The 23,980-nt window shown below is 42.0% G+C and overlaps 1 protein-coding gene across 1 annotated transcript in view; it reads right to left on the bottom strand.

Annotated features, from left to right (window-relative positions):
- NSF (N-ethylmaleimide sensitive factor, vesicle fusing ATPase) overlaps positions 1-23,980 on the bottom strand; it is a 74,651-nt gene that overhangs the window by 6,000 nt on the left and 44,671 nt on the right. The window contains exons 13-22 of the mRNA XM_035893988.1: positions 23,822-23,980; positions 23,202-23,276; positions 19,171-19,358; positions 14,282-14,377; positions 13,492-13,648; positions 12,233-12,366; positions 10,953-11,019; positions 10,678-10,757; positions 2,025-2,159; positions 1,109-1,222 (exon numbers count right to left, since the gene is read on the bottom strand). Of these exons, the coding sequence (XP_035749881.1) occupies positions 1,109-1,222; positions 2,025-2,159; positions 10,678-10,757; positions 10,953-11,019; positions 12,233-12,366; positions 13,492-13,648; positions 14,282-14,377; positions 19,171-19,358; positions 23,202-23,276; positions 23,822-23,980 (1,205 nt within the window). The remainder of the gene's footprint in view (positions 1-1,108; positions 1,223-2,024; positions 2,160-10,677; positions 10,758-10,952; positions 11,020-12,232; positions 12,367-13,491; positions 13,649-14,281; positions 14,378-19,170; positions 19,359-23,201; positions 23,277-23,821) is intronic.

Raw genomic sequence — 23,980 nt, 5'->3', positions numbered from 1 at the left:
AATTTACATAACCTTCACCTTCAGTTTTGAAAAGAACCAACACTTAAGGTCAAAGCAGCAAAAGAAAACGTCCTGTTTCAGAAGAAGGAACCCATTGTCAAGGCTAACTGAAATGGGCTGCAACAGAGCCAGGCAGTCCCTGAAGGTCTGCACCCCTTAAATACATTTAATACATGTGAGCAATGACTTACTGACTTGCCTGTAGGTATGGAATTAAAAGCCAAGGAAGAAGAGGAAAAAGTAATCTAGATAAATGACTTTATTCCCTGAGGTGACATCCAGTCAGAGCATATCCTTAGTGCTGTGCAAGTTTTAACAGAATTGTGAATAGTGAACAGAGGGATACATGACTTATATGCTGCTAAACTACATGCCTCTTAGCTTATGCTCAGCCTCTCCTAGGAAGATCTAAGGACAGTTCACTCAGCTGCACTAAATCCATTTGATGTGAAAAGAGAGTGTGTGCGAGGGGGGGAAGAACTCAGAAGGGCGCTGAAATGTCAGCCACAGAGGATTAGGGCTGCACGCTACGCCCTCTCATTTTTAGCATGCATATACTGTCGAGCACAAGCTTGATGGCTGGCTTGCAGGCATAGATGATGGGTGCGGGGGAGGGTTAAGAGCTACATATTTCTACCCTCTGCAATTATTTTCTTTAAAGTGCTGAAAGTGGAAAATAAAGAGAAGAGCAGCTGAACAGCCTGACAGATTTATCTTCTTCAGGGATAGAACCAATACACCAGCAGAGACACCTTTTTCTTTAAAAAAAAAAAATCCTAAGTGATTGCTATCTGCAATCTCAACATCTTGTGTGTAGAGAAGAAATTTCATGAAAGGTAAGTTAATCCAATCCCTCCAGTTGCCAGATGCTCTTCTCTGAAGTGCAGCTCTAAACAGCCTATAGGCACTGTGATTTTAAACATCTCTCTGTGGACCAAAACCTGGCGATTTCTTTGTTCAAACAATTTCTTCTCACTGTAGCTCTTTTATCAATTAAACCGATGCAAAGGCTCCTACCACTCAGCTAAAGTAGGAGGCTGCTGAGAAGTGGGAACCTCTCAGACTGCTCTATTTACCCCAGCCGTTCTTGGATCAGATACATTCTTACTTGTAACGACATTTCTATCAGCATCAGCAGCTTCTTGATACCAATCCAGACAGCCTTCTGTTTGACATTCTGTGCAATAGTGCTGCGTTCCTTGTCTTTGAAGCTGCCCAGGAGCTGGGAGGGAAAAAAAAAAAAAAAAGAAAAAAAAATCAACAGCAAGAGACTGTCAGCAGAAATAATGCTACCTAACTCAGGAAAAAAGGAATGAGAAGCTAGAAAGCATTTGCTATCTTAGAAGGAAAATCAGTTTCAATATATCTAGGCAAGGCAAAACAGAGAGTCTTTTATTCCATCACATTGCTTTCCATAACTTCTCTAATCGAACAGTAAGTGATGCTCTTTTATGATGCATTCTAGGTTTTTCCCCAGATTCAGAAGCCACAGTAAGTTTTCAAAACTGCTGCAAGAGTGTCTGTGTCTTTCAGGCTTTGGTGATATTGTCATTGTTTTGCAAGTCTGCACACAGGATTTGCCTGTTAAGTTTATTTTAGCAGCCTTCAATATTCACTACAATTTCCACTATGGCATAGAACAAGCAATCATTAAGGGCACAAATTTATAAAGAACCTATAATCTCTTCAGCACCAAACACCTTCATTTGTCGTCGTTCCAATTCACAAGAGCTTGGCATCCCCCAGGCACATTCAGTTCAAGGGTCCCAATTATATTCATTCCATGGCCTCAGAATCTTTCAATCCACTCCACAAACTTTTTCCCCTCAACCCACAGTTCTCTCATTTTGCTTTAGTTTATTGTACGAAAGTCATTCATATTGTACAAAAAAGCCTTAGAACTGTTATGACATAATGTTATGACATAATCCCACTGGACAGTATTCCCAAATGCAGAACTACTGCAAAATTACTCATTTCCAGTGAATTTTGAGCTTGTTTGTCATCCTTGAACTTTTTCTCACCTCCAAAGCCTCCATCAGCTGCTCCCCTGTTGCAATGTTGGGCACATGAATTGTAGTGCTGAAAGCATTCAGCATTTCCATTTCCTGCAGGACATCTTTGCGACTGGTGGTTCCAATGATTAGAAGCTTGCGACCCTGTCCACACAACGGAATAAGTGTCAAGAAAGGAAAAACAAGAGAGGAAGCAGCCTTGGGAAGTTTCACAGCTGAAAAATGGAAAATGGCCATGTAAAAATACCACTTAAAGTAAAATCAGTAGGATTAAAGCTGTCAGTAATTGAAGGAATCAACATCAACCCTACAAGACTAGGACCAGATTTCAGAAGTCAGGGTAATGACACCAATGGGGTCCAAAAACTATGGTACACAGAAGACCCACTCATACTCACAGCTTTCCTACCTTACCCTTCCTTCTAAATTCATTATTATAAATAGCTGCATCCTCATTCAATTTAAAAGCATAAGCAAACCCCCACTCCCAAAAGCTGAATTACAGCTGACTTCTCAAGGGAACGGCCTATCCTTAGAAATCCTGTGGGTACAGTGAATCCTCTGCCACTGTACGGACAGCTCCAAGGTTTTACAGCTCATACTTCAAGAGCGGAGGCTGCTGTAAGTTCGTAGGACTTCCCATTGACACTGTGGTTGTATCAAAGGGCAGTACCACATCTGGCAGCCTCCAAGTTCAAACTGACAGTGCACACAGCAATTCCAAATCCTGAGCAATAACAGGGTTTATAAATAGTAGAGCAATGAATGAAAAACATTAGCTGCCAATAAAAACCAACTCCTGTTAGTTCTTCTTACAAATGCCATTTCAGCGCTATTGGAATTTTACCATGCAGTGTTCAGACCCTGATAAATGTTGGCTGATGGATGGAGCTGTTGGGATTATCAGCTGTGATCAGTCCCTTTTCCAGTACAGAAGGAGCCTGTGGGCTGAGGAGAGGCCTGGCTGGCCAAGCACCCTCCTCATTTGCTGTAGAGAAGTTTACTCTTTGTCTCTGAGCATCAGCTAAAGTTCTGTATTTCAACTTTGTGACACAAAATTCTGTTCATCATTACAAAAAAACCAATACAAACAAAAACACAGCTGCTCTGTGGGGACAGTTTCTAGAATTAATTCCATAAGTGCTTTGCATTCCTTTGACAAATGATGAAAACCTGTTTAAACCTAATACACCATTGATGAAGATGATGCATTGTCACAGCATTCGTTTATTTCCCACCCCGAGTGCCAATGTATTCACTGACTTCTTGTGTTTGAACAGATTACACTTCTGCTTTGGGGGACGGACAATGAGAAAGCACCAGAACTGGTAACGAACTCAAGTGCTCACTTCAAGTTTGTTTTTCACCTAAGACAGCAGAAGGAAGCAATGCCTGGCAGGTTGAAACCAGAGCACACCCCAGGTCACGAGCTTCACACAAAGGCTTTGTCAGGGTAACACTGTGCTAACCCTTCTGCGTATTAATCACCGCCCACATCTCAGGAGGCACCACACTCACCAGCTCAGGCACCTCTTCAGAGGGGGAAATCCTCAGAAACCTGCTGGGCAATTTAATGGGGAAAAGCAGCCAATTCCTGAACCGACAACAGAAATTCCAGATTTAAAACTGCAGTGGGAATAGGGAACACTTTATTGCTTAAAAAAACCGTGCCTGCTGGCAGCACACAGCAAGCAGAAAAAGGTCTAAGTGTCTAAAAATGCCTGTAGGTAGCCTTGAGAAGGGCGTACAATGTCAGCAGAAAACAAACACAACTATTCTGCAGTGTGCTGCTTCCACTACATTCCACATGCCCACAGCTTTACAACTGCATGTTATTTCCTTCCTTTTTGATGGTCACTGTGTAGCAAAGCCAGGAAACTATTTTATCATTTTGCAAGTTTGAGCCAAATCTGAGCAAATGAGTAAGATCTTGCATGCAAAGATGAAGAAACAATGGACAAAGAGTAAGCGAATGGCATTTGAGCTGCACTCCGACAACGAATTCAGAAAGCCCCATCACGTGCTCATTTTCAGCTAAAGCACTTAATAAACCAAGAAAAATAAATGATGCTCGGCAACAGACAAGCTTTTTGCCTACATGAAGACAACATTTCAGTCGTCTCCATCTTTGGAAGGGGTTGGTAAAGCAGACTTTAAAGGCAGGCTTGGAAGCTGTATGAAATGAGTCCCCCCAAGAACACCTGAATCATCACCTTCTCATGAGTCACAGAAGCGTGACACAAACACCTCTGACATCTGACATTACCCCCCAAGGACAAGGTTAAAAGGTGCCTTCAACTTGCTAAGCTACACTTGGGATCACAGCACAGGTGACAGCAGGACTGATGCATGCTTAGGATCTTCAGTACCCAGGGAATATCAGCAGATTTGGTTGAGAAAACTTCATTTCAGTTTTCATTTACTTTGCTTTCATGGTTGCTCTGTATTTCCTCAACACACTGTCCTCAGTGAGTTTTTGTTCAATTCATAAATAGCACTGATACATCTGATAATCTGTATGCTATATCTCAGTAAAAAGCCGAAGCCTTGTGAGGATATTCTGCTACTTCATTCAAAAAATCGTTAACAAGTCATATGCGTGCTGTTGGGCACCTTCAGACAGTTTTCTCATTACACAGGTAAGGTGCTAGGGTACAAAAGAAGCCAAAGACAGACTCCTGAACAGAACTGAGACCTCCAAAACATGCACCAACCCCCTCTTGCAAGCACAAATCCACACAATGCTATACCACTGAGACCAATCTGCTTTACAAGCTATAGCAATTCCTCTAAAAAATTTTTTATTACTGTATGTAACTCCCAAAATCCAGCATAGCTTGGGTAAGGGATTGTGTCAATAACAGTTTCCCATGAAATACATGCATTTTAGGGGGGAAAACACCTGCTCGAGGGCAGTCCAGAAGGCAGTATCTGTTCCCAAAATATCACTAACAACATGTGCACAGTGCCTGGCACAGCAGATAAGACATCAATCAAGGGAACAACTTGCAGGATCCTTGCCTGAGCAACTTCTACACTGAAGTCCATGCTTGATCATAATAAAAACGGAGTCTAGTTTGGGGTTTCTTCAGAGACTAAGAGGAAGGAAAGGATATACGCAGCACAGAAATGTAATTAGTGAGGTGGGCTTTACCTCCTATAACTTCAGGTGCCCACATATGATTTCATTCCCTGCATTTTCTTCTTAGTTAATGGAGCCCAGATGACGCCTACCTCCTCCCAGAAAAGCTGCCTACACTCTGCACTCATACAGCCAACTATTTGCTAAACAACTAGTTCAGTTGTAGGAAACCAAACCGCTGACAGCCACATTTAGTCAGATGAATCCCAAACTTGCTGTAAATCAGGCCAGCAGACAATTACTACACACAGAAAAATGGCTCTAAATGACTTATTACCATTTAGGAAAGCCACTGGAATTGGTCATTGCGGCAAATTCTGTGAAAACACCAGCTCAGTGCTAAACCTTACGCAAAATGCAAACACTCAGACATTTTTAGAATGGGAAAAAAAAACAGAGTAAAACAAAAGTCGTTATTCTACCATAGGAATCCAGGGTGCTCTTTAAGATACTGTGCAATCCTAGCTGTTTCAAATACAATTTCAAATGCATCACCCAGTTGGAGAAATCAGAGGAGAGCAGTGGGGATGGTCACAGGTATGCAATAACTTCCCTAAACAGACTTTTGGTAAATTGATGGGGCATAAACAGCAGAGGTCTGTAAAATCATAGATGGTATAAAGGGGGGAAACTGCTGTTTCTCAAAATAAAAACTAGGGAGCACTACATGAAAATTAAAGAAGCATCAGTTTTAAACTGAACAAGAGGATGTTTGCTTTCACCATACAAGTCAGCTGAACTCAAGCAAGCAAGACACTAAGAATGGCAAAAGCTTAACAAGGTTCAAAAGCAACAGGGCAAGTTAATAGCAGTCAGATCCATCAGCAATTTTTGGATATCACTGTTAGGATCCATGCTCAGGACCCCGAACCACTGACAACCGAGTGACTGAACACTCCTCAGAACTGACGTCTACTCTGCAAAACAGTGCTTAAAAATTTTGAACAGCTCCACCCAAAACATACTGATTTTTTCCTTGCTTCCTTCAAAAGCAGCTATGCGTTTCAACTTGCCACCTTTAAACTTGACCCACTGGAAAGCCAGTTACCATAAAACAAGCATAATCTCTGCTGTATCAATTACTAAAAGAAAATGAAGTGTCAGGAGTCCCTTGTACTTTTCAAAGTTTCAGGCAACTTGCTCAGCAAACAAGTGGAAAACCTACAAGTCAGAAATGTTTTGCCCCAGGCATTATCACAAAAGCAAGATAAGCCATCGAGCCAAATTGAAAAAGCTGCCCTCATCCAACACACCACAGGTTATCACTAGATTTAGTCTTGCTATTGTGAGATATGCTGCTAAAGTACCCCCATTTCCAGAAATATTCACATTTTTGATCCTTAATTTCTACAGCAGGCATTGCAAAGGCAACATGCCTGTGTTCAGCCCATAGGAGAGCAGGAGTCAAGCTCAACTTCCAAAAATCAGGCATAACAAAATAGTAACTACCAAGTAAGGAAGAACGTGGCTTTTCAGCAGTTCAGGATCGTTTGGTGTCAGACTCCTTACCAGGGCAGTTCTAGGCCCAGTTCTTCCATCAACAGAGGTTAGATACAGGGATGTCATCACTTAAGTCTGGATTCATCCTGCCCATTTTTAGGCAATAAGTGCCCCAGTTCCGAGCCCAAGATCCCTCTATGCTGATAGGGGGACACCCAGTAGAGAGGTGCGTGTCTTGCCCCCGCTGCCTTCTAGAAGCCAGATTTCATCTCTCTGCTACAGGGGTTTTATCTGAATAAAGGAAACAGTCAAGCAGAGAACTGTGGGACTTGAAGATCAAAAGAGAAAGTAGTTTCAAACTATTGCATTTTCCAGCATTACGAGACTGATTCTTCTAACACAGCATTCACTTTCTCATGGGCACCACATTACTGCATCGATTACTGAAGACAAACTAGAACATAAAAGATTTAAATACTCCGCTACAAGCAAATGGAGTCTCAACATGTTGGTGGAGTCTCAATCAGAATTTCAGCAAATCTAACCTGTCCTAGGCAAGGGGAGTTGAGGGGAGCTTGAACTACACTATAACCAAGTATTGGTGGCCTCGGAAGTCCCCCACCAGCTCTTCACTCAACTTTGGACCCTTGTACGTTTTTATGCATGTGTTTTGGGTTATCAACAATTCTCCACTTGTAATGGGAGAAAACACAATTTCCCAGGTTTAAAAGTATAAAGGTAACGTCACTGTTGATTGGAGTTGCTTCCAATTCACACCAAGTGACGTGGAATCAGGAATGCATCTGGGATTATATTGAACAAGGAGATTATTCCCCCCTTTCTCCCGTCAACTTTCATGAATCGGCAAAAGCCTCCAGCGTCCCAGAGAGGAAAGGGGCTGGGGGCCTCTGGGAGCAGTAGAAGGGCATCCACAAGAGTGGTCAAGAGCATCTTGCTAAGCCAGACATTTCATAACACTGCACAAATTGTACGTCCAGCTTAGTGCGGGGATGCTGCAATGGTCTTTCACCCTTTGAGCCAATTGTTAGCTTTTCACAGGAACCAGCAGGGAAGCACATGTGAAACCTCTGTGGGGCTGGTGAGTGTCTCCATGCCTTGTGTGACTCTGCATGTAGATGAAGCAGCTTCGGCTTTCGGAGCTGCTGCTGCTTAGTTCTCAGAGAAGTCCTTTTCTCCCGCTTGGCTCCCTGCTGCGACAGTCCTTTTCAGTTTTTCTATCCCCCCCAGTCTCTTCTCCTGCACAACACAGGGAAACTTGATTGAAATAAAGACCCAAGAGAACATGGTTTATTTTCTTCTCTTCAATCCATTTTAGAAAAGCTTTTTAATTGGTTTTAAAAAAAGATGCTAAACAAAATGCAGCGTTTTTCAGTCTTCTTGAACTAGTAGTAATAGATACCACTATGTAAGAATTGCTGAGTGGAACTAGCAAGCTTGAGCTGTGACCGGGAATTTAAAGCAAACTCAGAGATGTTTCTAGCTTCTTTAAAGTCTAACGTGTTTACTCTCAAAACCTCTGCAAAGTGCAAACAAGCCAGAAAGCCCAGAAAACCAGAAAACTTCGAGTATTTGCCCTTTCCACACCACGTTAAAATAATACAGCCTCAACAGGAAAAGGGGAGTCTGGGAGGCAGCTTTCAGAAGCCAATTCAACAGAGACACATACCTCAATACATAATTAATAAGATTTCATCCCAGAAATGCTCCTCTTACACCCATAGCCTACAGTAATTGTAGGAAGCTGCTTGCACATTAAGTATATTCTCTGCAAGTGATGTGACAACACCGTGTGAATACATAATCTGGGCCACAAAGATGGGAGCAGCAGAACTGTGCTGCTGAAATGCACCCTCCGCTTCCCGCTCACTCCTTGCTTACAGTTTCAACTGCTTCGTTGTTCCCGTTTCTAAGCTTTTTCAAATCAACTCTGTATTTTGCGCCCCTCTGACAAGCGAAATGGTAAGGAGCCTGATAGCAATGGAGAAGAGGTATTGGCTCCCCAGCATCTTACCAAGGATTTCTCTCAGCACAGGGACATGCCTGGCACATCCCAGGACGCTCCATTTTTTTTACAAGGAATGAACCAAAATGATGATCCCAATCCCACAGAAGTTCGCATTGGATTGACCTCATGGAGCAGGTTAGTACCACTGATGCTCCTCATGGACATTTCAAGCATGTATCTGCATCTCAAACTACAACAAACCCCCCGAAATCAGCCATTGCTTCTAAATAATTTGCTCCTCAAGGGAACTAGACATCTCAGAGGGAGCTTGGAAGGGCATTGATTAACCAGCAGTATTATCTCCCCCGTGGGTTTCTCACTTGAGCTTAAAAACCCCAAGAGTTTCCATGCCCAAATTCAATCTTTTTCACAGTAAACATTCACAGCAGAAAAGGCCTTTTCCTGCAAGACTCTACCTCTTATACACTGTTAGGTTTTTAAATGGAAAAAATCCCCACATGCCATGACTATCACAGGGAGACAAGAAACAAGCTAGGAAAGACCTCACCATCGGAACCGCCAAACTAGGTCAGCCCAAAGGGTCCATCTAACCCCATGTCCTAATTTCCACAGTAGCCAATAGTGGGCACTTGTGAAAAAAAGCAAAAAAACCCCACATCATCAATCAAACAGTGACATTTCCTCAGAAAACTCTCTCTCTACCCTCTAACAATTTATGGCTTAAGTCACCGTAATATTGGCTGTCAACCCAAAGTCTTCCAGCCTCAAGGGCATTTCAAGCATTGCAAAGTGCAAATCCCTAGCAACATGCATAAACTTGGCAAATATCTGAGAGCTTCAAGCCCTGCATCCTGCTTTCAGGGAGACTCAGGTGCCAACAAAAATGCATCTGAGCAGCAAAATACATTCAGAGGATGCAATGATTAAAATGGACAATTTAATATTTCAATTTCCCTCAATACCTGAACCAAATCCAGTTCTACTTTCCCCTATTGGTTTATGGGAACAAGCATTTTCTGGTACCGTGGAAATACCCAGCAATAGGTCAATGATTACATGAGATTATGACAATCAAACATGATTGTGCTGTTGCATACAGGCAGCCTTTCTGTTCTAAAATATGTGATAACCGAATCCAAGTTTTATGTTAAGAGACTTCATGTGGCATAGAAAGCTCACTGGGAAAAATCTTTTGTTCTCCCAGAGTGACAGTCACAAGGGGAACTTCAGGGCCTGTGGCATTACAATTTAGTTCAAAGTTCTATATTTGAAAAGTCTTTTCACCATACTCTCTAATGAAAACAATACTCACACATACACTGCATCCAGGATATTAAAAATGACAAAAAAAAATTGAGTTCATCCAGGCTGTGCTTCTCTGCTTTTTCCTGACACCAACTTCCAAGGTTTTCTTGTTAGTATGTTCTTTATTCATGCAGATACTTTCACACACACAGCAGAATTCCAGTGAATGACAGGAAAAATGGCAAACAAAAAGAAGAGTCCCTGCCTGTTCGTCTCATTCAGTGCAGGCTTCAGAAACGTTATCACTTGTGATGTTCTTAAGTCTCATCAAACCAGAAAATGCAAATAGACAGGATCAGCAGGAGATGTAAGATCTTAAGCTTTCCTCACCTGTTGTAATTAACATCTGATAATTTCCAGTTAAGAACAAATTAAGACCCTGACATCCACAATCATACCTGACTTAGAAATTGATTTCTAAATAAGGAGGGAGCATGCGGCTGAGCCAGGGATTGATTTTGACTAGAGTTCCTCAGTTAATCAGAAAGCAGGCAGCTCCCATGTTTAAGTTTTACACTGTGAAGGTTAAACTTGTTTTCTTAGTATTTCTAGGGCTAACTGCAGAAGACTCAGCCTTAAGTAATTAGGTAATTAAAGTTGAATCCTTTGTGGTTATCCTAGAAACGTCGAACTGACTGAAGAGCAGCAGGCTAGGATTAACTTGACTGAAGCAGAGACAATAGCACTAATACCACTGGCAGCACAGCAGCTATCAGCAGGACACAAAGCTTTCCACTGTCAAAATTATTACAGGAATAGGGCATCTCGTCCCTTGATTACTTTCCTACCTGAGGGGGGGCCTTCTTTAGCAGCACAAGAAGGGCTTGCAACACCAGATTAGAGAACCGTGGTCCAATTGGGACATAATCTGAAATGAAAAATGCATTTTAAAGCCCACTAAGCAGATGCATATTTAAGCCACTTCACTGTATCAAAACCAGTTTAAGGCTCCCAAAGTAAATGGTTCCAAGATCATTTCCAGTTTGCAAGATTTCAATATAGCAAATATTTCAGTATTTCTGCACAGCAGACAACACTGCTCGCTCTCATCATCCTAACTCACCTAGAAGTCTCTCAATGTCGTCCACGACAACACAGCTGAGTTGGGACTTGTACGCATCATCAAAGATCTAAACAGCAAAATGACTCATTGTTAAATCTCAGCAGCAGAATTACAATAGTCATGATAGGACCTGTTGATGTGTTTTTAGCTAAACACAGCAGTATTTAGAGGAATAAACAGAGAATGAAGAAGGTAAGTACCAAGAGACTAGACTCTACCTGCATTTAATAAAACACTGCCATCCCAATAAATTCATGGCTCAGTTTTGTTCATTTACCCCATACACTTTGCAAGAAAGCCAGCTGCTCTGCATTTAATTGTCAGCAATGGACAAAACAGAGCACTGTTCCTCTGGTCTTTGGAGCTGGGGTAATACTGACAATAAAACACCACACACACACAAATCCCCCACAGTTGCAATGCAATTATGAAACTTTTCTACCCAGGCTGGATATTGGTTACTTTTCATAAGAGCATATTGCCGGGCAAAGAGACCTGCTCAGGTACAGATCGAGCCTCCACATCACCCTTTATAGAGCAGCAAACCAGTGTCCTGCAAAGCTCTGGATTTAAACTAAGGACATCAGTGGTACTGCAGGTCTACCTCCAGCACACACTGATTCAAGCAGGGTCCCAAAGGCTCCTTTTTGAATCTAAATTATAAACTGGGCTTCCAGCTATGAGCACATCACTTTTCTTAGAAGCTATGCAATCCTGCAACATCATCTTAGGGTAACGTTCCACTTACATGCTTCATTCAGTATCATTCGGCTAGAAGAACAAAGTGCTGGCTTGCTTCAGTAAATGAAACCTCCTGCCTTCCACCTGGCTACTTGGAATTATTTAAGCTGTTTTCAGCTTGTTTGCATTCCCCCTGCTCCCCAAGTTGTTAAAACTCTTGTTTAACTCAACATTACCACCTCAAAACAGTTCCTAGTCTCATTCAGGCAGGTTTTATTCTTTCCAAGCGCAACCCTAGGCCTGTCCTGCCTCCATCTTTGCAGACAGAGTTCCAGACTTGCTCATCACAGATCAGGTGTTTTGTATCACTATTAGTCATGATTACACATCAGACCCAATTGGGACAGAGCCTTGAAACCTTCCTTGAGTCACTTAGTGCCACAAAAAACATTCATTCAACTTTATAAATAAATATATGCACAGGAATTTAGGACCTACAGAGAACAGAAAACACAATCACAAGAGTAATTCACTTTTCTGTCCACTAGAGACTATAGAATTGGATTGCAATCTAGCAAAAGAGTAGGATGCATAAGTACCTTCTTCATAGCTTGGCACTTGGCCGTTTCAGAAAATCCGATCATCTTATCAGGAGAACAGATCTTGATAAAGGGAAAGTTGGATTCTTCTGCTATTTTTGCTGCTAAAGCAGTCTTCCCACTGTGGGGGGGACCTGAAACAAAGGACAAACATAATGAAAAAGCAAGGGAGAAAACAACTCTGATAAGGCTCAGCATGGATAACATTTAAAGCACGTTTAGAATCTTATTCAGAGGCATCTACATTTTGAAATTACCTTTTCTTCTACTTGCAGAAGGAGCACACTAACTCCTAGCGCAATCCAATCCTCCAGATGAAGGAAATTACTGCAACTATCTGAGCACATGCAGACTGATAAGCCATGAAACCAACAAAAAAAAAATTGTAGGACTGGCCACTGGACTAAAATTAGCACGTTTGTATTTTAAACTATGGTTGTGCCCCTTCTAAATATGATTTCTGCAGGTACTGTGGCAAACAAGTCAACAGCACGAATGCCAGGTAAATATTGACAAAGACAATTTGTTATTTGCCTGAACTCACACCAGAATGATTCAAACAGAGACCAAAGACACATCTTAATCCATACACCCAACACAAATCAATTTGGAGTGCAAGAAGGCACTGCATACAAGCAGTATGTTGGTCACGAGCTCACAGAATTATTCAGGGGATCTTTTCAAGATTCATTTCAAAGCTACTGACTGCTAAGCAATAGTGGTAATCCCCATTTTTTGACTTCAGGAAAAGAAAAAGGGAAGTGCTAAATAACAAATTCTACTCCAGTATTTGTAATGTAGATATTGGAACTAATGTCCTAGACTCTTCATTTTCGGTAACAGTCTAGACAGGAGCACAATCCTCCTCTGTCTAACAGCAGACACCTAAATGTGGCTAGATAAACTGTTGTTTGAACTCAGCTCATTACACTGATGAGCTCTGCAGTGAATCCAAAGAGAATTTAGACAACTCAGCTAGAGATGTGCGCACTGTAGAACATCCACATTTAGGTTATTAATGGGTGCATTCACCTCTCCATTCTTCCAAGAACAGAATTTTTTTCATGCTGAGAAGCCAGTTTTAATATCTAAAGCAATTTCACCCAAGTAAACTGAAAGAGACCAATTCCATTTTCCCGCCCATGTGTTTCTTTGATATACAGTTGCAGGATACAAGAGGTGATCACTTGGGCAACTGATAGAAATAGTTTACAGAAGTCGCTTGGCTTCTTTTTTATATAGTTTTTTCTTAAATTTACCTTCTAGAAGAACGCTAACCAAAGGAGTGCGGTCACTGTTCTTAGTTTGTTGAACAAGCAGCTCCCCATCATCCAATACCCTTGTTACTGGATCACCCCACTTAATAATACCATTCATGATGTAGCTTGCATAGTCTTCCTGGTTGGTTCCAAATGCCTGTATTAAGAGAAGGAACATTTATTTTACTGTGAAATTTTGCATCCAATCAGAAAAGCATGACACAATTAAACATTACCAGAGTGACCAAGACTCTGGAAGATGCTCAAGTGAGGCAGTCAGTACCAGAAGACCCCTTGGTAACAGCACACCACATTTCAGTTCAAAGGATTGAATGCTGTTGGAGACCATGCACATTTAGAAACACCTTTTCATACACCCCCAAAACAAATTCTGATCAGTGCAAGTCGCCAACAGGTTCTGAATCTACACTGTTTAAAGACAATTCTCAAAAATGAGGCTTAAACCTCCTCCTACAGTCCATACTAAAGCTGTCATCCATTAACTGAAGCAGCCTAGAAGGGAGGGTGTACATACAACAAGGAGAAGAAATTCTAAGTTGCTCTCTTCATTTGTTCTATTCCTTTTTATGATCCTTGCAAGAAAAAGGCACAAAACAGAGCCTTAGCACAGCAGGCAGAAAGAGGGTCCCTACTTTCATTCCTACAACACAGGACATGGTATGTCAGTCCATGGTGCACCACAGCATGTCTGATCCCAGAAGGAAGTTAATACTTCATGCCATCAACTGTACTGGGTGACTATTACAGGAGTTACACAGTGCCTACTTACTGGCTTTATATCATTCTCCAAAGATGCAAAGAAGTCTCCTCGTGTCACACGCAAGCTCTCTGCCTTCTCCATATCCACTTCTACTTTGTTGCTGGCCTAATAAAGGCAATAAAAGACAGTGAAGTACAGCAGTACCACACACCACCCCTTCCATCCGCGGATCCAACCCTGTAGTCGGTCTGTGTCAATAAGAAAAATGCTTCTTAACAGGACATTTGTGGGACATATGCCAGATACCATGGGAGCAATCATCATCTTCACAAAGCCACATCCTTATGCCAGCCCCATGAAATCATTAAGTAACAGTTGTTCCACTCCACTGGGTGGAAAGCTGAAGTAAAGAGTATGGCCATGACCCCACATTTCAGAGAAGCCGCCCCAGCTAAGAACAGTTTGGAAGCTCTGCACCATCCTTGCTATTGCTGTGCTACCTTGACTACATAAACTAAGTGTCAGTGAGGCTCAGACTGGTGCGCACTGTGGGACTGATCTCACCTAAGTTTAAATTTCTAAAAGTTATTGGAGGTATGCAGGTTCCCTTTAGAGCAGAGAACTACTCTTTCCATTTAGAGGCTGTAAAAAAAATTCTTCATTATGCTTTCTGGGTGCTGGATGGGAAGGGGATGAAGCCTCCTTCATTGTGTGACTTTTTTCAGAAAGTTTAATTTAATCCAACTCTGAATCTACCCACACCATTTTGGCAACTAAGCCAAAAATAAGAATTATTCACGCGCCTCTATTTCAGGAGGTTTTAGCTTTCTATTCAAACCATGCACTTTCCTCTCGGTACAAGATTAAGGGGATTGGTAAATATTAGATTTCTTTCTGCTTTGTCTTTATTTGCTTCCGTTCAACCACAGCCATGAATCTCCCAAGGCAGTGCTATCAGTATTATTTAGAATAAGTAAGCTGCTGTTAGCTCAGCACATACTGAGCTCCTTTCTAAATGAAAAGCATCACCCTTCTGCCAATCCCAAACCACCCAGCAAGATTTAAAAGCTAATGACTGGAAGCAAATACACAGTAGGGACAGCACTACCACAATCATTTCTCAATCACAACTAGAGGTACCCCTAGGAGGTGGCCCAACACTGCTCACACTGGAGCCAGAAGAGGTTTTTAATTCTTGAAAACAACTTGAGAACAGCCTTTAAAGCTGGAGACTTTATTCAGATATCTGTAGACTTTAAAGATAGATGTATTACTGAGTATGGCTGCAGCTCCGCAATACAGAGCGGCTCCATTTACTAGGATTATTTGTAGATCTGCAAGTATATTGATTGCCTTGGGCAGCAATCAGGAATTAAATGGATTTGAAACAACTTTTCCGCTCAACGGTGTATGAACACTGGCTGTTACATACTAATCCTATGGGTGCTCTCTGCTGAGGATCCCGAGTGGAGTGAGAGATATCAGAAAAAGGATTAGTCACCAGAGGGGGCAGAAGTTGATCTGTGAAAAGCAATTCATCTGTTCAGTGGTAAGGCAGAAACCTATTTTTAAGTAGCAGAGAGATGAGGCAAAATATCTTCATTCTTTTCCAAAGTGCAGCCTTGAAAGGCTTTTGATAATTTCTGAATTTCCCAATTATACCGCAACAAATTTCTCTAGATTCCAAAAGAAGTATAATTGTCATTGAAAGCTGCCCGAGTCTTACACCACCATCTGCTTCTACCAGAGAGTACAATGGCCCAACATGAAATTTGGGATTTCAAGGAGTTTCTTGGAAGGCACAGCAACCTCTAGCACCTTTGCATAAGACCAAGGTGATAGTGAGTCAAATAACTTTGACCCTCAAAGATGTGTCTCAGACGTTTAGTCTGCAGAAGAGGAGGCTGAGGGGAGCCCTTGTCACCCTCTACAACTGCCTGAGAGGAGGGTGTAGTGAGGTGGGGGTCAGCCTCTTCTCCCTGGTAACAGGCGATAGGACAAGGGGAAACAGCCTCAAGTTGCTCCAGGGGAGGTTTAGGTTGGACATTAGGAAAAATTTCTTCCCCAAAAGGGCTGTCAAGCGCTGGAAGGGGCTGCCCAGGGAAGGAGTCGAGTTCCCATCCCTGGGGGGATTTAAAAGCTGGGCAGACAAGGTGCTTAGGGACATGGTTTAGTGGTGGGATGGCAGGGTTAGGGTAACAGTTGGGCTTGATGATCTTAAAGGGCTTTTCCAAACTTAAACGATTCTATGATTCCATGATTCTATGATTCTGACTAGGGATGATCCAGAAGAATGAGGAGCAGTGCGTTTGAGCATAGGAAGGAAAAAATCTTAATAAAAATAATCACATTACATTTGTCTCGTGGAGTAGCAGATGCAGCCTCTGAACAGCAACCCTGGGCTGGCCAATAACAACCCAGACTGGCCAATAACACTGTGCCAAACAAATAACTACAACAAGAGGATGGCTGAAATTAGAGTCCCTTCTCCCAAAAACACCACCAAGAAGAAATACAGGATGCCACATACATCAAACCAGTGGATCTTTAGTACGGATTGATCACTCTTCTACTTCGCAGAGGGAAGTGACAGTACTTGAAACACTACTAATATATTCCTGAAGCTGCTCATACACTTAAAAACAAGGGGGTTTCCTTCTTTCCTAGCCTTTAACGAGTTATACGTTTTAATTTTTAACACACACACACTTTGAGAGATTATCAGAAGAGTTTAAATGATTCAGAAGAATAATGCCTCTTGATTTTCAGTTTGTGCTCTTGCTTCTTGTAGATGTTTCTGAAAACTAGGTCAGGTCTATGATGTATCTTTTAAATTTTGCAGTCCTTGTAGGAGAGAATAAAACACCTTAGTGCATCATTTGTCTGAAGACATCTTCAGAATAAACAATAAGATTATCCAAAAATACTACGTCAAAGCGTCTGAAAAGAAAAACAAAGCATCGCTGTTTCACATTTGGAAGATACATACATATATTATTAAGATGTGAATCACATACAAACCTAAAGGAGGGAACTGCTCTCTTACATTTATGCATTGCCATTTTCTCTTCTCCCACTGTGACATTTTGGCACACCAGGGAATATATCAAAACACTAACAGTCCCCAAACTCACCCAAAATTCAAGCATTGAAAAAGCATCAATTATAAGCAAAATTAATTATTTAAGGAAAATGTTTTGCTTGCGAAAGGATGAAAATAGCTCCAGAGGTGCTGATTTTTTTTTTTTTGAGACAGAACACAAGAAAATGAGAAACTGTTTGCAGTTTTTTTGCTATAGGAAACAATTAATAACATCCCAAGTATTATGGCTATACAAGAAAAATTAGCGAAGAGCCATTTTTCCTTTAGAAAGAGTGCTCCCAAGAGATACAAACATCTAAGCAACCAAATGATTTCTCTCACTTAAATGAAAGCATGGTTTACTTTCCTCATATTCAAGGCTGAACAGACTTTTTACTTAAAAATATACCAGTGCTGGGGAATTGATGTCAGAGGCTTTTCTCTGCAGTAATTCCCATCAATTCTTGGCCACTAGAGCAAAGGGGCTGCGTCTTTAAGCCTCCTTCTTCACAAACTAATCATCTTGTATTTCAACACCATCGAATACAGTGGTTTGCATCTGGATTAATACAACCTGACATTTCATGGTCCTTAACTCCTTTCTAGTTAAAGATACACTGACCTCCCATAATCAGCACACATTGGGAAAGCAAGGCAATGTTCCTCTAGAATGGAGGGAGCTGAGAACATTACAAGTCTCTATGCACACTGAGACGATCATCGAGTAAGTTCTTTGAAATGGAAGACGTTACACAAGCCCCTTCTGAATTCGACCAAGATTTTAGCATCAGCAACATCTTGGAGTAAAAGATTCCTTCCACAGCTTAAATACTTCTTCACACAATGCACATCTTATCTTTGCTTTGAGCGTGGCCCTGCTGGTATCATTTGCTGTTCTCCGAGTTCTTGTATTAGGAGAGACTACACAATCATTCCCCATTCACCGATTCCAATCCACCCATGATTTCACATACTTTTCACAACCCCTCACCATATTTTTTTCAGGCTGAGAAATCCCAGTCTAACCATTCTTCCAGTGGAAACCCTCCCATACCTCTGACCTTCCCTACTGCCTTCTCCATATCTGAGTTCTACCATAACCTCTTCCAGGTGGGTGTCCCAGGACTGCACAGATTCAAATATACCAGGGATTTTATCCATGACAATCACAGCCTCACTTTTGCTCTGTATACTTCTCCTAGTAAATTCTAATGTTGCATTTGCTTTATTCCCTGATAAGGACTGATCTGATATTTCAAGATCATTATAATTCCCAGAACTTGACTCCAAGTAATGGTCAGGTTGGTCCCTATCACTGCCTATACCATTTTGAATTTTCTCTCCCCAGTGTACACTAAAATTCACTGACTACATCTTGTGAACTGGCATTATTTCAAATGCCTTCTGCAGTTTTCCATAGGTGGCCTTCATCTTTATGACCACAAAACAGCTATGAGCTTGTAAGCTCGCTTCCCTCCCCCTCTTTACAGATCATTTATGAATTAATATATTAAGCCGCACAGGCTCCAGCAGAGGTCCCTCCCATACAACTGGATGTTCTCACTTCCACCTCTTGTCTCCTGGGTACAATCCATAAACTGAGCTCAAGACTTTCCTTTCAGTTTTTATCAAAAAACACTGACAAACAATCACCTTCCATTCCAACTGAGCTATGCAAGAATCACTTGGAGGTCAGGAGATGAAAGAGGTAATTCAGAACCATGTAAAAGCACAGTGAAAAGGTGGCGTCCTCCTGAATTTGATCTCCTAAGGTATGCTGAGATGCCAGTACCTATTTGGAAGTAAACATGCAAGAAAAGACTCCCAACATAATTATTTGCCCTTTTTTTGCCCCAGTGAGAGACAACAGACTGACCTTAATGTGTCTGTTCATAGCAGTAGACTGAGCAGCTCGAACTAAACCTTCTAACTCAGCACCACTGAAGTTTTTAGTCTCAACCGCCAGTTCTGCAATGTCCACATCTTCAGCCAGCAGCTGGTGTTCCCGCATCCGTACCGTGTGGATATGAAGAATCTGAAATCGACCCTTTTCATCCGGCAAGCCTGAGATTTGAAACAGAAAACACGTGTCATTCAGTGCCTTGGCACAGCAACTGCAGCAGCCTTTCCCTCTCCTCCTCAATGGTTCTACCTCCAAAGGTTCTTTCTCAACAAGAGCAATTCATTCTTACAAGTAAAATATTTGATAATGCTTTTCGTTTGAGAATATTCAGTTACACTAATTGCCCTCAGCAAATTGATTAGCATCACCGCCAAACTAGAGAGAGAAACTGTAATGTTTAGTTCCTTTCCTCAGGGTTCCTCCAAGTTGGTTGCTCTCAGGCTTCCATACCAGGAATTCACCTTACACAAAGGCCATCTGGTTAGTCCCTTGGCACCCCTAAACCCAGTTCCCACCTTGTAATTATCATAGAATCGTGGAATCATGGAATAGTTTGGGTTGGAAGGGAACTTTAAAGATCCAGTCCATCCCCTGTGCCATGGGCAGGGACATCTCTCACTGGATCAGGTTGCTCAGAGCCCTGTCCAGCCTAGCCTTGAATACTTCCAACAATGGGACAGCCACAGCTTCTCTGGGCAACCTGGTCCAGTGTCTCACCACCCCCAATAAAACATTTCTTCCTTATATCCAATATAAAGTTACCCTCTTTCAGTTTAATGCTGTTGCCCCTTATCCTATCACTACAGGCCCTGGTAAACAGTCTCTCTCCAGCTTTCTTGTAAGCCCCCCTGAAGTACTAAACAGCCGCAATGAGGTCTCCCCGGAGCCTTCTCTTCTCCAGGCTGAACAACCCCAAGTCTCTCAGACTTTCTTCACCAGAGAGTTGTTTCCAGCTCTCGGACTATTTTCATGGCCTCCTCTGGACCCACTCCAGAGTGCGTATGTTTTCTTTAATCTTCCTTTTCTGACCAATGCACCTTTAAAAGCCCTTCTTACTATTCTTCGCATCCCTTGCCAAATTCAGCCCCAACTGTGCCTTAGCTTTCCAGATCCCATCCCTACAAATCCAGGCAGTGTCCCTATATTCTTCCCAGGATACTTGTCCCTGGTTCCACTGCCTGTGCGTTTCCTTCTTATGCTTTAGTTTGACCAGGAGGTCCTTGCTGAGCCATGCTGGTCTCCTGCCTTCCTTGCCCGATTTCTTACACATGGCAATCAAGAGCTCTTGTGTACTGAGAAAAATGTCCTTAAAGAGCTGCCAGCTCTGTTCTGCTCTTTTATCCCCGAGGGAAGTTTCCCAGGGGGTCCCATCCACTAATTACTTATTCAACTGAAAGTTCACTCTCCTAAAATTCAGGGTCTTGTCTTTACTCTTCAGCTGACCTATACCATTCTCATACAGTGTTCACTTTCTCTGACTGAGTTGATAATTTCCCAGTTCACACCTTAGCAAGTCCCTTCTAAAATGCCTATAACGGAAGATACAGAAAAGCCTTTTGGTAAAAGAAAGCATAACATTTCAGTCTGGCACATCATCATCTTGGGAAAGCCATGCTGCTCTTTAGCTCACTTTCCAACCTACCTTCACACCCTTTATTACAAGGATGTGATAATTTGCACTGATTAGTATTTGTGCTGAGGGTATGTGAAAAGACATTTTAAAACGTGCACCGTCCCCAGCAGCGTTCAGTCCTTACCATCTGACAATTTATTCTAGGGACGTCTTGCTCAGTTCCTGGAATTTATTTAATGTAATTAACTTCTGACAACTAAAGATGCAAGTACTACACCTGCAATACAATCAGTCTCACCTGGGCTTACAAGTAACAGTTGCTGTTAGGCATCTGTTTTCAAGAATGAGATTGTTCAAAGGCGACTGTCATTGTGGCTACAATTCTTCGTCCCTAACACACACCTTCTTTATCGAGCCTTTCCCTCAGTTCCTTGTAGCTCTGTTAGACTGTATCTGGCTGCAGCTTTTGCCAACGCTAATTGTCTCTCACTACTATTCATCAGCCTGACTTCTAATAATTTTCTATGCGCTCTTTATGTGTTCTACTATGTCTCTATGTATACGCTTCTTTTCCCAATTTTCCTTCTTTTGTGCACCATGCCAAAAATAGGCACAAGCCTCCTTCACTATTTCTTCCTGCACCTAAAAAATCTCCAGCATATTTGAAACCATCCACGCTGTCTGTGCTCCACAGCTAGCGCTCTAGTCGAATCTCCAGTCCTCACTCTTGCATGAGCTACATGCGTGGTAATGCCCGATATAAACTGTGTCCTACAGAGCTCCAGGACATCATTACTTGTGAGAATCAGCTCACTGCCCGCGTTACCACTGCGGCTGCCTCAGTAGCCATCAGCTTCGCTTCCTCATTCCTTCTTTTGCCCAAAATCTTTCCCTTTCAGCTATCACAAAAACTCTTCTGTTTCTGGCTCTTTCGAAGAGTGACGTTACCCTTCAAGGATAAGAGAAAAAAAGTCCCTACTGAGCTCTTAAGATTACATCGATAGATCAGATTTCAAGAGTTTCCCCACAGTTCAGACCAGCATAGAGAATTACATTTTGCCTGCCACTCTAATATGATATCATATGATTTTTAGGGTTATATGGACATTTTCATCTGACTTTCTGCAATTGAAAGGGAACAGATCATATTAATACTCATGGCCTTGCCTCTTCCTTTTTTGTGACTCACTAAAATTTGAGAATTTTTGCTTTTACGATAGTAGGTGCCTAGCTCAGAGCATAGAAAATATTTTGAGACATTTGTATGCCTGTGGAAGGTTAGGGGAAAATGTTTTATGAGCTTCTCCAAACTACTATCTGAAACTGCATTTCCAATCTTTAATTTCAATATGGATCTCAACCAATTTGAATTTCTCACTGCAAGACAGGATCACTAAGCTCTTAACCATGCCCAAGCTATTCTCTATTCAAACATTCTTCTGTGAATTGTTAGCCTCAGAACTGAGCACCACAGGCTAGCCACCCTTTAGACTCCACCATGATCTGCACTGATCCAACTTCTGATCTCAAATGCTAAGTTAGAGACTTGGTTTCATGGACCTAAGGGAATCTGATCTTAATTTCTTAATAAATCCTACATTACCAGATATTCCGTTATTCAATCTGCATTGTTATCAGGCGGATGCGTACAATTACAAAAGTCCCTTTTAAGTTACTGACATATAGCATCCTCTTCCCACTCACTGGAATAAATGACTAACAAGCTCTTCAGCCCACTTTTAGTTCTGTTGATGCAAGTAATCCAGACCTGCTGATTTCAGAAACCAATAGCCGATGCTATTTAACATTTGCAGTTCCTGCAAAGTCACCCATCATCACTCCATGCAAATAAAATCATCAAATCATTTAGGTTGGAAAAGCCCTTTAAGATTATCAAGACCAACCGTTCCCCTAACCCTGCCATCCCACCACTAAACCCTGGCCCTAAGCACCTCATCTGCCCAGCTTTTAAATCCCTCCAGGGATGGGGATTCAACCCCTTCCCTGGGCAGCCCCTTCCAGTGCTTGACTGCCCTTTTGGGGTAGCGATTTTTCCCGATGTCCAACCTAAACCTCCCCATCCTCCAAGTCAAGAATTGCTCACACACTGTACCTGCCCTCTCTGCAAGTTCAACAGTTCTGCAGTTTTCACCTAGGAATGATCTGGTACCATTACCTGGCTCCTTTCGTTCATGCAAGAGATTCAGCATCCTGCCTGCCTATACCTATCCATTCTGCTGCACAGAAACTGGTATCAAGTCAATGGGTTATCAAGTAAGTCTAAAATGGCATTTTAATTGGCTGATTAAATTTACAGGTAATATCACAGAGGGAGCTGCATAAATTTTAGCACCTCCGCCATCCTGGTTAATTGTTCACACTATTCTAAGTAGATGTGAGCTTATACATTGCAATATGCTAGCTTGCTTACCAATCTCCATTTTCACCTCCAGCCTCCCTGGTCTCAGCAGAGCCTCATCAATCAGGTCAGGTCTGTTGGTCATTCCTAAATTCAAAGTTAAAAACAAAGTAAGCATTACCTGAGCTTATTAAGTGGGTCTCCAACTCCTGAATACAGCCCATAGAGCTAAGAATACACCTCAAGAGTCTCAGGGAAACAGACAAAAGATACCCATCTCCAGAAATATTGGAAAAGTCATGCCCTGAAGTAGAGTCAGGGCAATAGGGATCAAACCTGCATCTGTGACTGTATCCACAGGAATCCTGGCATCAGAACAACTAGACAACGCAGCTAGAGTCCTTCATATGCAAATACATCAATGCATATCATTGGTTGCAAGTTTAAGAAAACTATGAAAAGCTTGTTATCGAAAAGCCAAAGGAAGAAATTTTGAAAGGCATAACATCAGCCGATTACAGCACCATTTCCCTTTAGATCTGCTACTGATGCTTGTTAAATAGCAGTCATTCGGTTTGAATCAGTCCAAACAGATCCCACACCAGCAAAAATAACTTGGTTGACCCACAGTGAGCCAAGTATCAGCAGTTTTCAACCAAACCCCATAACAGAGAAAGTAAGCACCATCATACCAATCACTAGGATGTTGTTGAGCTGCTCTACGCCATCAATTTTAGACAGCAACTGGTTTACAACTGTATCATGGACTCCAGTGCTACCCGCCATGCTTCCTCTCTGCTTGCAGATTGCATCAATCTCATCGAAAATGATGATATGCACACCGCTGTTTG

The sequence above is a fragment of the Egretta garzetta genome, unplaced genomic scaffold (assembly GCF_000687185.1).
Source record: "Egretta garzetta isolate BGI_Z169 unplaced genomic scaffold, ASM68718v1 scaffold745, whole genome shotgun sequence".
Taxonomy (NCBI): Eukaryota; Metazoa; Chordata; class Aves; order Pelecaniformes; family Ardeidae; genus Egretta; species Egretta garzetta.
This window is presented reverse-complemented; position numbering and strand designations above follow the sequence as displayed.